Consider the following 16200-nt stretch of genomic DNA (forward strand, 5'->3'; position numbering starts at 1 on the left):
CCTAATCTTGGCTAGCTTGCAAGGTTCAAGTCCCTTCTCTAGAAAGCCTCCTCTGGCTACTCCAGGCATGCTGATCGCATCCCCACTCTGAAATGGTTTTCTTAGTTAGCAGACCATGGTGTAGTGCCAAACCACTCTCAGATTCCAATTTGCTTACTCCAGTCCCCTCTACCAGCCTGTAAGACTCTTAGGGACAGGGACCATGCTGTGGCGTGTCAGGAAGAATGGACTTGGGTTCCAAGCCCAGTTTTCTTGACTATTAGCTTTGTGACTTTGGTCAAGAAATAGACTTCTCTGATCCTCTGTTTGCTCATGAGTAATGCCCTCCTGGCAGAGCTGCAGAGGAACATGAGATAACACATATGAGTTTCTAAGAAACTACAGTTAAGAATACCACTTTGGGCCATCAGACACTCAAAAATTTTCCTTCGATTTTCATCCCTCCTTTTCCCCCCCTCTTCTTCAGTATTCTTCTAGATTACCTATTGCCTGCAGCTCGGTGGTATATTATGGGTGCTCAGTAAGTAGTTCATTTTCTTCTTCAGTACAGATTTCTTTGTATTGCATGAAGGGCAAGGGTGATTCCATCCAGTTCACCCTGGTACCCCCGGTACACAGCCTTGTGCCTGGCACAGAGGAGGCCCTCGATCACGTTCATGGAGTGAATCAACTGTGTGCTTCGGGAGTTCAAAGAAGAATGGGTATGCAGTGAAAGAGTTGGGAAGAGCGTCACCCTCCAGGCTGAACAAAGGAAGTCCTATGAAGGATGCAGAGTGCTGGTTTCCTATAGGACAGATTTTCTGAGCTATTGTGCAGGAAGGGAACAGAGCCATTCATATACTACCACTGGCAGGAGTTGGATGGAAAGATAAAGGGAGCATTGGTAAAGAGCAATGGGGTCTTTAAAAGTGAGGAACTCCTCAGAGCCCTCCGAGTGCTGATATATAAGTGGACTGGGTCTGCCTCGGATATCGTTTCCTTTTCCAGCAGAAGTGTATTTTACCTGCTGGCAAAGAGCAACAATTCACTCGTAACACAGGAAGAAAGCTGCTGGAAATCAAAGCAAAGCGGCAGGCAGGAACCTCTAAGCAAGTCCCACTTCCCCATCCCCTAGACAGAAAGCCTGGGAAGAGAGTATTTTAAGTTCTGCTCTGCCGTTTTCTGGGAGAAGATGATTCCATTGTAAATTATTGAACATTTCATTTAAGCTTCATAAATAAGAAACTCGGATGAAAGCGTTACATGTTAGATCTGTTTGGCAACATATAATTTCTGTCTTCCTCCCTCGATCTGTCACCCTTCATCGATGTGGGAGAATTTCTACTTCATTATAGGCAATTGAAGGTCTCAATCAGTTGTCTAAGAAAAATAGTTTATGTCCCAAAGGTAATCTAATTTCTCTAACCAAGGATGTACCTGGGACTCGCTGTACATACTGACAGAGATAAGTGTGTGCTTCCAACGGAACTGGGGACGTTGCAATCATCCACTCGATCTAGTGACGGGTACTCCGCCCAGCCAGGGGCCAGCTCCTCACTGACACCTGCACTCCTGGAGTCACTGGTTTCACCAGAGCCAACAGGCGCAGCCGCAGCAAACTGACCCCAGGTGTGCTGAGAACCAACCTGCCTGGGGCTCACAAAAGAAGGACTCAAAATCCTGGAATAGTTCTCTGAGCAAGGTAACGGCGCTGGCTGCTATTACAATGGTCATAATACCACCGGATACTATCACGATGGGCCAGGCGCTGTACTTCATACACACTGGGTCATTTAATCCTCACAATGACCCTCTGAGACAGATAATGGTTATTTTTCTCATTCTATGGACACTGAAGTTCAAAGATGTTAACACTAATGTAAGCATGGCAGATCTCAAAGCCAAAGTTTGCCTCCACCCGTGTTGACATGGTTAGAGACAGAAAGAACTGCGGTTTAGGAGAGGAATGGAGCTGGTCTGAGAAGGGAAAAAGACGGCTGATTCTAACACATTCCTTCAGGAGAGCCTGCTCAGGAAGGCCCGGGAGATTCTGCCGGCCTCGGTCCCGAGGGCTTCATCGCACCAGCTGCACTAAAGCCATATCAGGAGAGGGTGCAGAACCCTCTGGCCACCACGCAGCGTTCCCCTTTGTTAAACCAAGCCGTTCGTTAAGGAAAAGTTGTTCAGTGCATCTTCTATCAATATCATTTCCATTCCCCCAGGGGTCCTGGGGAAGTCACAGCTGCTCTGGGCAGGGGATAAAATGAAGAGAGAGTTTGGCATTCAGTCCTAAAAACCCTGAACCCTGAGGCCAGAAGCCCGAGTGTCATCTTCAGCAGGTCACAGACTTACACGTTGCCTTCGTTTCTTTTTATAAAAAGATAATGCTCTGGTTTGAATAGTGTCCTCCCCAAAATGCAGATCCACCTGGAACTTGTGAATGTGACCTTCTTTGGAAATAGTCTTTACAGATGAAATCAAGATAAGATGAGGTTACCGTGGATTAGGGTGGGCGCTCAATGCAATGTGACCAGTGTGTCTTTATAAGAAGAGGAAGAGACATGGACACACAGGGAAATGGCATGTGTTATGGACTAAATGTTTGTGTCCCTCCAAAATTCATATGTTAGAATTCTCATTCCCAATGTGACGATATTAGGAGATGGAGCCTTTAGAGGATGATTAGGTCATGAGGGTGGAGCCCTCCCAAATGACATTCGTGCCCCTATAAAAGAGTCCTTGCAGGGTTTTCTCGCTTCTTCCGCTGTGTGTTCCTTGGGGAGACCTTCCACAGAAGAACACACTTGCTGAGGGTCACTGACAAGGGCAGCCTCACTGTCCTCCCAAGGAGACGAGCAGCAAGAAGGAAGCTCTGCACTGACCAGTTCGTCCTGCTGACTTGGTTTGGATTTACTGAGTTGTGAAACTGAGATTTCCTCATAAGTGAAATTAGGAGGGGATTCAGGAAGGATTAGACGTAAGATCTGAACAGGAGCCTAAGGTCCTTTGCTTCCCTCTGTTCAGCTTTCCCTGCCCCTGACACACATGGAATAATGTTTGTTTCTGCATCTATCAACAGATCTGGTGCCTGGCACTGAGTATGGAGTTGGAATATCCGCTGTCATGAACTCACAGCAAAGTGTGCCAGCCACCATGAACGCCAGGACCGGTGAGTAGCAGGACTGGTGTTGAAGGAGCCAGGATACTCTGTAAGCCCGAGGGGCCACAGAGGCTTGTCCTGGCAAGGATTGGTCAGAAGGCAATGTCCCCTAGTGACAGGTCCCTGGGTGACAACTATCAGCATAGAAACTACATCTCCCTGCAGCTCTTCAATCCCCTGTGCCTAGCCTCTGACTCTGACACACAGGATGGGGTCCCACCTTCCTCCCCATAGATCTGCACATGGTCCCCTGTGGTCTGATGCTGCCCACAGCTGTGCAGACCAGAGGTGGAAAGTCCCAAATAGGTTGGTGTTGTAGCAAGTCATATGTCTTTCTAGGCCACCCCAAAGCAGGCAGAATGTGGCACTCCTCACTGCATATGACAGAAGCCCTCAGAAAGGCCACAGGGTGAAGATCTAGACTTGGAAACAACCCATTCAATCTAAGGCCATGGAGAACTCCACTGAGATCCTTGCTACTCTGAATCCAGCAGTTTTGCTTCCAAATCCTAAGCAAATTGCAAAGCCACTTTAGTACCTTAGGTATAAGCAGTCTGGGCCGGGCTGGGGATTTTGAACCAGATTCTGTCCCAAGGCTGTCCAGCATAGACACCCTCTCTAGAGAACCACATGGACATGGGTCTCCAGGAGTCCTCAGATCTTGTTGCCTGCATACCCATGGCCAGGTCAGCTCAAATGGCATTAGGAACAGAGGTAGCTACGGTTTCCAGGAATGGCATATCCCTACTGGATGGTGGCCCCTGTTTCGCCCTGGTTGGCTTGCTGAGAAAGGCTGAGAGAAAATGAATATGGAGAGCTTGGAAATCAGCAGCCAGCTTTGTCCTAGAGATGAGTATATTCCAGTGGTGTTGGAGTTACTGATGGCTTTCTGCAGATTGTTTGTCTATAAGCCAAGCTCTGGTCATCTTTCAAAGGGAAGGTGAGATAAGTGTCAGTGATGACAAGCTAATTCTCATGATCACAGGCCCTCTGGTAGCTTAGAAACCCACAGAGGGTCCAATTCCAATATATGCTGGCCCTGTTGTGGAACTTATGTAAAATCGGCCATTTACATTGATCCACAGAACTAGACAGTCCGCGAGACCTCATGGTCACAGCCTCCTCGGAGACCTCCATCTCCCTCATCTGGACCAAGGCCAGTGGCCCCATTGACCACTACCGAATTACCTTTACCCCATCTTCTGGGATCGCCTCGGAAGTCACTGTACCCAAGGACAGGACCTCGTACACACTGACAGACCTAGAGCCCGGGGCAGAATACATCATTTCAATCACTGCTGAGAGGGGTCGGCAGCAAAGCCTGGAGTCCACTGTGGATGCCTTCACAGGTACCAGAAATCTCAGCTGGGTTCAGGGATCAACAGACCTTAGTGGGAGAAAGTCATCTAGGCAACCTATCCTTCCAATGCCCCATTTCCTTTAGAGAAGAGAAGAATGTGGGTAGAGAAAGAAGAGACAGAGAAGAAACTAATAAATACCTCAAGAGGGAATGGTTGGAGGTAACAGGGAGCGATGAACAAGGCTACCTGCCTGCCTGAAATTTCATGTCTGGCTTCCTATAGGCTGGACATAGTAGTTGATTCTGTCCATCTTTCCCTGCCTTTGCTAAATCAGTGGGCATTCAGAGGATCCACAGGATCATGTTAAGTTCCTTCTAGGACTGAGGTTTTAAATCCTAGCTAAGTATTATGAATAGCTCACAGAGGTACTGCTGGTTTTATCCTGCTACTGGCATCCATTTTTCAGTGAATGGCTTGGGGAAAAGGAGGGTGGACAGGAGAGGAGACTGAGGATGTGGAGGCTCTGGGCCAACAGGTGAAGTGAAGGTGTAGCCCTCACCAGCAAGGAAGGCAGATCTCTTCAGTCAGACATCTGTTCTATCCCAGTGGCCCCACTACCCCACATGTATGTCAGAACCATCCATCTCCTCTGCTTTGCAGGCTTCCGCCCCATCTCCCATTTGCACTTTTCCCACGTGACCTCCTCCAGTGTGAACATCACTTGGAGTGACCCATCCCCTCCAGCAGACAGACTCATTCTGAACTACAGCCCCCGGGATGAAGAGGAAGAGATGATGGAGGTCTCCCTGGATGCCACCAAGAGGCATGCTGTACTAATGGGCTTGCAGCCAGCCACCGAGTACATCGTGAACCTGGTGGCAGTCCATGGCACAGTGACCTCTGAGCCCATCGTGGGCTCCATCACCACAGGTGAGGCTGGGGGGCTTTGACAGCAGGTGGTGAAGGGGGTTCCCACAGTAGCCTTTGACAAGGCAATGAAACTTACAAAGAGAAACACCCAAGGAATAGGAGACAGCTTCATTAGGCTAGAGAGGGTCTATGAGTTGTTCTGAAACAGCCACCTCTTCCAGGGCTGCACAGAAAGTATAAGATGGGAAACTTCCATTTAGAAGGTAGGATGGACTCAATGTCTGGAGGAGGCCAGGGCTTGAATGCATTTGTTGAGAGGCCCTCCCACTACCAACTGAGGGAAAGCCTTGGAGAAAGCTAGTCTCCAAGAGGAAACCCTTCTACAGTGAGGAGACATCTATTCCTGTTCTGGAGAGCCATGGCTTGGCTACCCAGAAATGCTGCTTCCTCAGACTCGTATGGGACTAGCATGTAACCATATAGGGACCTTGTACTCAGAGAATGGAGTTGATCTACCTGTGGTCTGGAAAGCACAGTTACTCTGAAATGAACTGGATCGCTCTGATCTCATCCTTCTCAAATACAATCACCAATATGAATGTGCATGTGGGTGAGGACATGTGTGTTTGGGTGGTTTCCTACATAAAGAACCCACAAACTGAGTAAGTGGATTAAACACCCAGCTAGTTTCAACCTGCAATCTTCCTGGAGTCAAAAAAACAAAAAGGCATACAGGATAAATGAAATACAATTTAGGAAAGTGGATTTGTTCTGGACTTGTGCTCTGAAATCTCTCTACAGTCAATAGCAATTTTTCCAAATTGAACCAAAGGTGACTGCTAAAAAAAAAAAAAAAAAAAAAAAAAAAAAAAAAAAGATAGAGATAGGGTTGGGTTTGTTCAAGACTCAAGACAAGCTGCCCCAGAGAAATGACTGTTACTCCCAGTTCAAAACAAAACACACACACTTAAAGGAAAGTTCCCATCTGGCCTTCAGATAGGTAATTGTTTCTGCACAACCTTCCAAAAGCATGGCTCTGGCCATAACTACAAGGTTTCAGCTGAGATTCCAGCCTGAACGTAGGTTTAAGGATGCCCTTGCACCAAGTAAAGTCTTGTCTGTCTCCAGGGTACCATTAGCTCTTGGTTCACATAACACTAAAAATAGGAATGCCTTTTTCACACTGTGCTTTCTGTCTTTTTCCCACAACCCCCGGGTCCTTGTAGGAATTGATCCCCCCAAAGACATCACAATTAGCAATGTGACCAAGGACTCAGTTGTGGTCTCCTGGAGCCCTCCTGTTGCTTCTTTTGATTACTATCGAGTATCGTATCGGCCAACACAAGGTAATAAAGTTACTTGATTTCTCAAAGATGAATGGGATTTGGAGCTGGATGGAGATTGTTATGGGAGGATTAGCAGATCCCAGAGGATATCGCCCCTAGCCCCGCCTGCATTTTCCCTCCTCTCTGTAGTGTACTCCATCAGAATGACAGTGGGTTGATGGGGAATGGCCAAGGAACCCTGAACTCACCAACTCCTCTCACAAAAGGCTTGATTACATTCAGTCAGAAAGCAGGGCCTTCAACAGTAGAGTGAACCATGATAATCAGTCACCATTATCCAGACCGTGTAGTCAGAAACAAAGGACCCTAAAAGAATCTGCCAAGAATCTCACATGTGCTTTTCTGAGAGAATTAAAGTCCAAGGCTAAACCCCTCGGGGGATGCCTAAAGACACCACAGAGCCAGTTGGAGCCTTGGAGGGGATCCCAGAGACGGTGGTCCTACTACTGCCACTCCAGCCAAGCTATGAGTCAGAAGAAGTTGGCCCAGACCTCACCTGCATCCTGCCAGTTCTTGCTGGTGCATGTAGAATTGTTAATGATGTGGAGGGTACATCCCCTTCCAGTGAAGGGGTGGGATCATTTTTCAGACTATCTTGTCTCTGGGCTGCGTGGACCACTCTTTGCAGTCATGCCCTCCATACTGCTTTAAGAAGACCGGCTTGTTAGAAAACCATCTAATAAATAGTGCTTTTTTTCTTTGCTCCTGGGAGCCTATAAAATGAGGGGATGGAACCAGCAGGCAGGGTCTCTTCAAGCTCCAACATCCCCAGTCCCCCCCTACCCCCAACTTGCACCCATGAACAAGTACCACTGGGAGCGGCTACAAAGACTGTGCCATGAGCTGCGTTGATGCAGGATCCACTGAACTTTAACTCTGGCTTCTGCTCTCCCTTAGTGGGACGACTAGACAGCTCGGTGGTGCCCAACACGGTGACAGAATTCACCATCGCCAAGCTGTCCCCAGCTACCGAGTACGAAATCAGCCTCAACAGCGTGCGGGGCAGGGAGGAGAGTGAGCGGATCTGCACTCTCGTGCACACAGGTAGGCTTGTGTCCCTGTCGCAGGCGAGGTCGAGCCCCTGGCTGGGAACCTGTGACACACAGAAGAGTTTACCTGGCTAACGGCGGGGACACTGGTTCTGGGGTCCCAGGCTCCACTCCTCGTGCTCCTCTGACTCACACTGTTATGCAAAGCAGTTTCCAATTTTCTCCCCTTTGACGTTCCTCTGCAATCCTAGGACTTTGGAATCACCCGCTAAGAGTCTTACGGGTTTAGGTCAGAAAATTTCATGGAATTTCCAAAATGAAAAGTGACCTTCCGAAGACTCATGACAGAAGTGAATTCCAGAACAGACACCTGATTCATCCCATCTAATTTTTTAAAGAACTCAAACAAGGAAATTTTACCTTAGGGGGGGTTAAAAAAAAAAGGTTGTTATTTCCAGTAACGACCCTTGCGGTCATGAAACTCCCCATCCTATACAGCCCGAAACCACCAAGTAGCTGCATTTGCTCTTGCTTTATGCTCCAGGGGAGGAAGAATGGGGTGGCTTCCTCTGAAAAATGAGCCCGAGGACAGGGCTTCTGCAGCAGCTCCACTGCCCCTCCCCTGACCCCGACCCCTCAGCCAGCCCGTCCTGCAGAACTGGGAAAGATCTGCAGTAGATGTCACGAGAGGGGACAGCCAAAGTTTTCTGTGTCCAACCCCTAGACCCAACCTCTCAGTGAAGCTAGTGTTCCTACAGCACATAGGAAGACACCCAGCTTGCCTCATCAGGGGAACGCCTGGACTTCCTGAGGCTGCCTACTTTCCTCAGAGAATGGTATTTCCTGAATAAGGAAAATGTAACAGGGAATTCCTCACTGCTTTTGTAGGTGATCCCACAAGCCCAGAAAGAGCATCTCTAAGGCCAAGGCCAAAGAAACATGCCTTCAGAAACTCAAAAAAGTACTCATCTAAAAGACAGCCCAGGATGTTCTCATCTTCCCTAATCTCCTTCCACGCCTCCATGTACAGATAGCCCAGCCATGTGTTTTGGTTCAGTCTTACCCTTTCTATCAAGTTATCTATGACCCTTAAAGTTTCAACAGATATTGACCTGAAGTGATGAACCCCCTCATACTTTCCTCAAAATGTTAGATACTCATGTTACAGAAAATAGGCTTTCTCTCAGTGAGGACAATAAAATGGATTCCAAGAAATTCCTAAAAGAACAGCAGGCCAGGTTAAAAACTCATTCCTTGGATTCTTGGTCATAAGCAGCAAGGATCTCTAAAGGAGATATTCAAGAGTGCACCAACCCAAACTGCACCTCCTCAAGTTCAGACAGAGCTACTTCGGCAACTCCCAATAACCAGATTGCTCTCAGAAATGTCTTACTTTGTTGTTGTTTTTTTGTGGGGTCTATGATTTTATAACATTTGGAAATGAATACTACTCAGGGTCCCATGGTGAACTGCAAAGAGGTCAAGCTAATCGTAGTCTCGTAAGACTTTTCGTCTTTGTTCCTTTTCATAAGGTTGCATTTGAAGAACTCGTTCAAGGCATAGATTATGGATACGTTAAAACTGTAAACACATTTTATGGTTGTTGTTTCTTTGAAATGAAGGACACAGGCAAATGATAAAATCTTTCAGTTAGAGAAGAAGACCAGATTAACAGCACATCTTGGTCCCCAAAGCAAAGTACATGACACGCAGGTTGAGCAGATGTCTAAACTATTATAATAACATCCATTTCTAAAATAAACCCCCAACTTTACAGAAGGGAGATGTGGTAAGGAAACAGAGGCAGGGAGCATTGGCAAGTGAGCACGGGAACATGGTGCAAACTCCTTTCCTCAACAGGCATTCTTGGCTTTAAGCCTGAAAGAATTTCCTTGACTCTGTGAAACTAAAAGGATCCCCAGGACTCAATACAGAGTCAGTATTAGCAAAGCAAGAATTCAATAATCAGATATGACTTGAAAGGCAACCTGACTCCCATTTGTCATTCCACAAATATTTACTGAGTAACTTGTAAGTTCCAGATGCTGGGGTGACTCCCTGACTTCATGGAACACACACCATAATTCCTGAAGTTCAATGGAGATGGTTCCACAAGGCATGTCCCTTATATTCATGAAAGTACAAATAGCCTGGGAAGCACATGATCTCATTACCTAAAGAACAATAACAATTTCTATATGTTCTTAGCTTCTCCATCTAGGTTTAAATGTCTAAAACACAACAGCCATACTTGGACTCCCCCATGACACCTGACAGTGCCCTGCACATATGAAGTTAATGATTGAATTAAAAGGAAGATCTGGGGGCAACCAGGGGAGAACTGGGTGCTTGAGATGGAGGAGGAATGGGAGATGAGGAAGGGGCCGATGGAATCAGAAAGGGGAGAAAGGAACGAGGTCTTCACTCACTTCATTATTTTGGCGCAGCAGCAGACACGCATCATGGGTGGAACCAGAGGACACAGTTCACTGCACTTCCATCTTGCAATTCCTCTTACTTCACCTGCCTTTTTCCTATACCGTTTCAGCCATGGACAATCCTGTGGATCTGACTGCTGCCAACGTCACTCCCACAGAAGCCCTGCTGCGGTGGAAGGCGCCCGTGGGCAACGTGGAGAACTATGTCCTCGTTCTCACACACTTTGCAGGTGGGTGTCGGCAGGTCTGTGCATCGGGCAGGTGGGGGTGGTGGAGGCTGGGACTGAAGACGGGTACGAAAGTTAAAAAACAAAACATTTTATCCATCTGAGAGAAAATTAGACACTTTCCTGCTTTAATTTCGCCATAAAGCCCTCAACATATCCCCCAAACTCAGAATTATACCAACTATGGGAATTGAGAAGGCTGAATCTAAAAGGTATAAGAAGGGCATGTAACCAAGGGCAGATACAAAAACAGAGATAGCATTTGAAAGACAAAAGTCATAACTGAGCTAAGCCTTGCCCCAAAGTGCCACAGGCAAGAAAGCTGACTTTTCTAGATATGTTTACAGAGCAAGGAAAACACTAAAGGACCATGTGTGGAATAGATAATATGTGATAATAGGAGACAAAGGTGTCAGGACTGCTCAGCTCCTCTGTCACTTTGGTCTTCTCTACCCACATCCGACCCACAAGTTTCAGCCGACGTGAAATCTTGAGTTTCAGTGTCTTTTGCACCATACTTGTTCCCCTTAACACTATTTGAAGCTGAAGAGAGAAGCCCAAAGCAAAATACTGTTGAGTAGCTAAGTGTCTAGGTCTAGGAAAATTATTTCCCTTCCTAAACTATAACATGTGCTCACAGAATATTGTGGGTTATATTCAGGAATCCAGAGAACAAAGATACCAGAAGACAGAAGGCAGGCAGATGTCTCGGTCTCCAAAAAATGACAGATTAAGCCAGTTCTGTAAGCTGCAAAGTAAACTGATTGTCAAAGCCTGGAGAAGTGAAAACCAAAATAGATTGTTAAATAAGTTGGGAAGGAATTAGTGATTACTATACACCAGCATCGGTTCACTAGGAATGGGTTTGACCAAAGCCACTTGACATCCTTTTCTTTAATTGGCAAATCTGCTAGCAGCTTAGTATCTCAGCAAAGCATTAGAAAAACCCACTTACCACTTAGACGGAAAAATACATGGCGGATCACATTTGGAGTCACACAGCTGATTGACTGACCCTCCTCAAAGAATGAGTATCATTACCATGGAGACATCCTAACCCCGCTGTGTGCACGCACAAGCCACCTCAACCCCTCCCACCCTTCCCTGCACATTGTGATCTGCATTTCTTAACTTTCATCTGCCTTCACAAACCACTGGGCATTTGCACAGGCTCTTTCCTCTATCAGGAAACACTCTCCCTACTTGTCTGCCTAGAAACTCCATCCTTCAGGTCTTAGTTGCAACCCTATCTCCTCTGTCAAAGCTTCTGTTATTCTCTTAAGGCAGTCAGATGCACCTGCTCAAGCCCTGACACAGCGATTTACCTCCATTTATTCAACAGAGACTTTCGCTGCTCTCCCACGTGCCATGTACTCTCTAAGGCTATAATGATTCAGAGCCAAAACATGAGTTCCTGTCTTCGCAGAACTCATTTCTGGTGATGATGCAGACAACGAAATAGTCACCACCCCATGTGAGCAGTGTCATGATATGGGCATGCACAAGACACCTCGGGTCACATCTGACGGGCCACTATGATTCAGGGTGAGGTGTTTAGAGGAAGAAAGAAGGCAGATCTCACACAAAGTTAAAGAGAAAGAGAACAGGAGAAGAAAGGGAATTCCAAGAAAAAGAGTAGCCTGTTTGCCTGGGGAGAGAGAGCATGGGGAGTTTAAGGAACCTGCATAGTTGATGTGGTGGAGCATGGACAGTTGGCAGCGTGTTGCAAAGGACAATATTAAAAAGATAGAGCCATTAGGTGAGCTGGTTGAGGTTTTAACTTGCTTGCATGCCTCTCTATGCCTATAGATCACAAAAAACTTGAAACCTCACCCCCTCCATTGTTTGGAGAATTGCCTAGTGAACTCTGTTAAATGCTGAATGACTCTGGAGTATTCTCAAGGCACAATAAGAGGCTTGGCCTTGATCTAATGAACAGTTTTACCAACAGCTTGAATGAATACAGAGAAGACACGCATACCAAATTTGTGTATAAAACAAAACTGGGATCAATAGAATCCAAACTCAGATACATTTTAATAAACTGAAACAGTCCCCCAAACTCAGTCAACATGGCAAAATGCAGTAGAAATGAATGCGGAACTCTTCCCATGGATGCAAAAAATCAACTAAAATTAACTATACAAGGTAAGGTTGAGTAGGGGGGTTATAAACAAGATCTTTGGTTAGTGATAATCTCAGCATGTGACAATACCCCATGATTGTCTCAAAACCTAATGGATTAATATACATAATTGGCACAAATAGAAGCAGAGATCAACCCTGTTTCTTTCATTGTCAGTAACCCTCAATTATTGTTCTCTATTTTCTTCTGAGTTTTGCATTTTAGCAGGGACATTGATAAACTCTTAATTGTTTTGAGAGAGGCAGCCAGCATTGTGACAGTTTTAGAATCATCATAGACGTGTAATGGGGGCTGAGGGCTGAATTTTCTCAGCCTGGAGGAGAGAAGACTTGATTAGGAGGGGTGAGGGGCAGGAAGGGGTCATGCAGACAAAGGATTCGGTTTCTTCTTTGTAACCCCAGACATCTAAATAAAAGTCTTGCATAAGACAATTTGGCCTCCAAATAAGGAATATTTTTCTCAAGGTGCAAAACAAGACGAGAGGGGATCTTTGTATGGAATGAAATGCTAAGCTAAATAATCTCTAAAAGATTTTTTCCAAAATTCTCTAATACTGAATATTTATGAAATGCTTTTGGAATTGATGAGTCTTTCCTAAGTGGAATAGCCTTATTCAGTCCTTAGCCATATCCATCTGATTTCAGTTGCTGGAGAGACCATCCTGGTTGATGGAGATAGTGAGGAATTCCAACTGGTTAACCTGCTTCCCAGGACCCACTATACTGTCACTATGTATGCCACCAGCGGGCCTCTCACCAGTGCCACCATCAGCACCAACTTCTCTACCCGTGAGTACATGGCCAGCTACATACCCAGTATCCTGTGACGCTTTTGTGGATCCCGAAAATGATCAATTTCCACATGCTGGGCTACATTATAGGCTGCAGGCTTTGGACCAGGCAGCCACGAGCTATTCTTGTTTTAGTTAACTGCGGCCCAAATGCCATTAAAGTGAGTTGACGCTCTCTTCCTGGGTCAGGCTGACGGCCGTAGAATCAGGCCAAGAGAGGCCAGTCCTGGGCTGCATCTGGCCCAGAAAAGTCTGATGGATAATAAAGGGCTTGATATCAGGGAGAGAGCTACTGGCTGCGGTCACGGCTGGGAGAACAGTACACAAAGGTGTAGTTAGGGGAATGGTATGAGTTCAAGACTCACAGACATGCAGGTTTACCAAGGTCAGGATTTCAGACCTAGAGGATCAGATTGGACCATGTCACATGCAGGCCCAGGGGGCCAGGTGAGGGAAGAGGGGAATGGCTGTAAGAATGATCATGATCCTGAACAATTCTCTTCTGACTCAGGAGTGCCTTTTATGCTTGTGTCCAAGCTAGACCTGGGGTCAGCCTGTGAGCCGCCCAGAGACCACATAGCTGGGCAAATTAGTCGACGTTCCTCGAATAAAACAGGGAGAGGTGAGCATTCCCAGCATTTTCTCCTCTTTGCAGTCCTGGACGCTCCTGCAAATCTGACAGCCAGTGAAGTCACCAGACAAAGTGCCCTGATCTCCTGGCAGCCTCCCAGGGCAGAGATTGAGAACTACGTCTTGACCTACAAATCCACTGATGGAAGCCGCAAGGTGAGATCTTTCTGGAAAGGGGAAAGACCATTTCTATCAAGCAGTCTGCAGGAAACAAATGAGGTTTGCCATCGTGGATGCAAGAGAATGCTATGGAGGACAGAGCCCTTGTCTGCAAGCCAGGGATTTGGGTGCTAGTCCAGCCTCCTCTCCTACTCTCCATACAAGCTGAGGCAAAACACTAAACCTCGCTGAGCCTCAGTAGCTTCTCCAGGTAACAGGGGGCATCCATCCCTGCAGCTTCACCTGGTGGTGCTGGTGCTTCCAACATGAAGAGGCAAAGCACATTGGAAACTTCCAAGCCAATATATGTACGTGGTATTGGAACGATTTTTTGTAACAGGGCCAAGCAAACATGAGCTGGATTACCAGACGTGACAGTCTTGTATGCCTCTTAATAAGCATTACAAAGGCTACACTCATCCAGCCCACCATAAAGAGGTGAAAAATTTCAGTTTTAGGTCATCAGAATTGTTCGGTCAACCTAGAGCACTGGTTATCAAACTTCGGTTAGCAGTGGAATCCTTTCTTTTTTTTTTAAGTACATTCAGAAGCCGCATACACAGAACAGATTTTGGTAGAGCTAGTCTGTTGGATTTAGAAGAGGGAGGCCTAGGATCCAGGCCTAGTTTCCTCAGGCCTCCAGGGGGCCTCCTGCAATCCTAAAACCACCGGGTTCAATAATCCAGAGCCTAAATTTAATCCAGTGTGCCTTCTGGCCTCAACCTCACCTAGGAGCTGTTCCCCCTGCTTATTGGAAAGGTTGTCTCCTTACATAGTGTGGGATGGAGTGGGCGAAAATGGCCACAGCAGTACTGATCGTGGGGGTCTGGACTTCCCTTCCCCACTCCCTTCCACAGTGAGTTAGTCAGTCCCTTCCATCTCCTCCCGCAGGAGCTGATTGTGGATGCGGAGGACACGTGGATCCGACTGGAGGGCCTGTCCGAGAGCACAGACTACACAGTGCTCCTGCAGGCGGCCCAGGACACCGAGCGGAGCAGCATCACCTCCACCACCTTCATCACAGGTGAGACAGTTACTGCCACTTTGATGCCTTCTTCCCTGCAGGGCGTTTGGAAGGAGCCCATCAGAGAAACTCAATTGCTTTCTCTTGCAAAGGAAAATAATCATTTCCTCCGCTCCTGCCTTCCCCCCATTGCCAAGGCCCTGCCAGGAACCTCCCAGCACCAAGGCAACCATAGGAACCAGCCGCGCAAATTCCTGGTCTGCCCGGACCAACTAAATGCACCAAGTAAGACAGCAGGCTCCTGTTCAGATTTTCTGCAAGTATTTTTTCCAGCACAGTTTGTCCTTCCCTCCTTCCTTCCTCTGCTGCCTGTAATCAGATTCACCTAGTCAGAGTTGCAGAAGTAAAGCCCCGATATTGAATCTACGGCTCTTCTCCACGCACAGAGCACTTTTGCGTTCCTGTGGTCTCAACCCATCCTTGTAACAACTGATGAGAAGGGCCTCACTGTGCCCATTTCATCTCAGAAGGTGAAACTCAGGTGCGTGGAAATCAAATCATTAGATGGTAGTAAGTGGCCGGGTCAAAACCTGAACCAAATTCTACTTTGGAATCTAGTGCTCCTGCTGCCTTCCTTCATTTCAGTATCAGTGGTAGATGCTGGAAATGCCCTTAAGGAATAAGGGTGTCCTAACGTCTGTAACAGAGATAAACTAATGTCTGGCCCCTCAAGACTGTGTGACAGGCACTGTTCTCACTGCACTACGCGCTCTACCTTATTTAAGCCTCACGGCAGCCTACAAGGGCTATTCTAGCATTTCTATTTACAGGTGAGGAAATGGGGCCACAGAGAGCTGCCGTATCTCATCCAAGATCCCATAGCTCGTAAGTAGGAGAGCTGGGATCTGACCCCCGTTGTTCTGGCCCTGGGGTCTGAGCTGTTAACAGTCCTTTCTGCCCCTTTGCATGGTGCCTCTGTATAGTCTGTAAGGTGGGACAGCTCAGTTCAGACTTTGAATTCTCCCTCTGCCCTACAGTCTGGGGCTGTGACCGTGCACAATGTGGGGCAAGTATAGGCGTGTTCCTTATGCCCAGATGCACATCTGCCTGCATCTCGGAGCACCAGGATGACTGGGTTCCTGTCCACACCCCAGCGCCCATCCTCTCGTCACCAGAGAGAGGTGGCAGAAAGTCCCCCGTC

General features: G+C 47.1%; 1 protein-coding gene across 1 annotated transcript in view; it reads left to right on the forward strand.

Annotated features, from left to right (window-relative positions):
• TNR (tenascin R) overlaps positions 1-16200 on the forward strand; it is a 223141-nt gene that overhangs the window by 176067 nt on the left and 30874 nt on the right. Inside the window, 9 exon segments of the mRNA XM_032463683.1 lie at positions 3059-3148; positions 4225-4488; positions 5101-5370; positions 6537-6656; positions 7554-7700; positions 10194-10313; positions 13101-13244; positions 13902-14032; positions 14927-15059. Of these exon segments, the coding sequence (XP_032319574.1) occupies positions 3059-3148; positions 4225-4488; positions 5101-5370; positions 6537-6656; positions 7554-7700; positions 10194-10313; positions 13101-13244; positions 13902-14032; positions 14927-15059 (1419 nt within the window).

Source organism: Camelus ferus, chromosome 21 (genome assembly GCF_009834535.1).
Source record: "Camelus ferus isolate YT-003-E chromosome 21, BCGSAC_Cfer_1.0, whole genome shotgun sequence".
Taxonomy (NCBI): Eukaryota; Metazoa; Chordata; class Mammalia; order Artiodactyla; family Camelidae; genus Camelus; species Camelus ferus.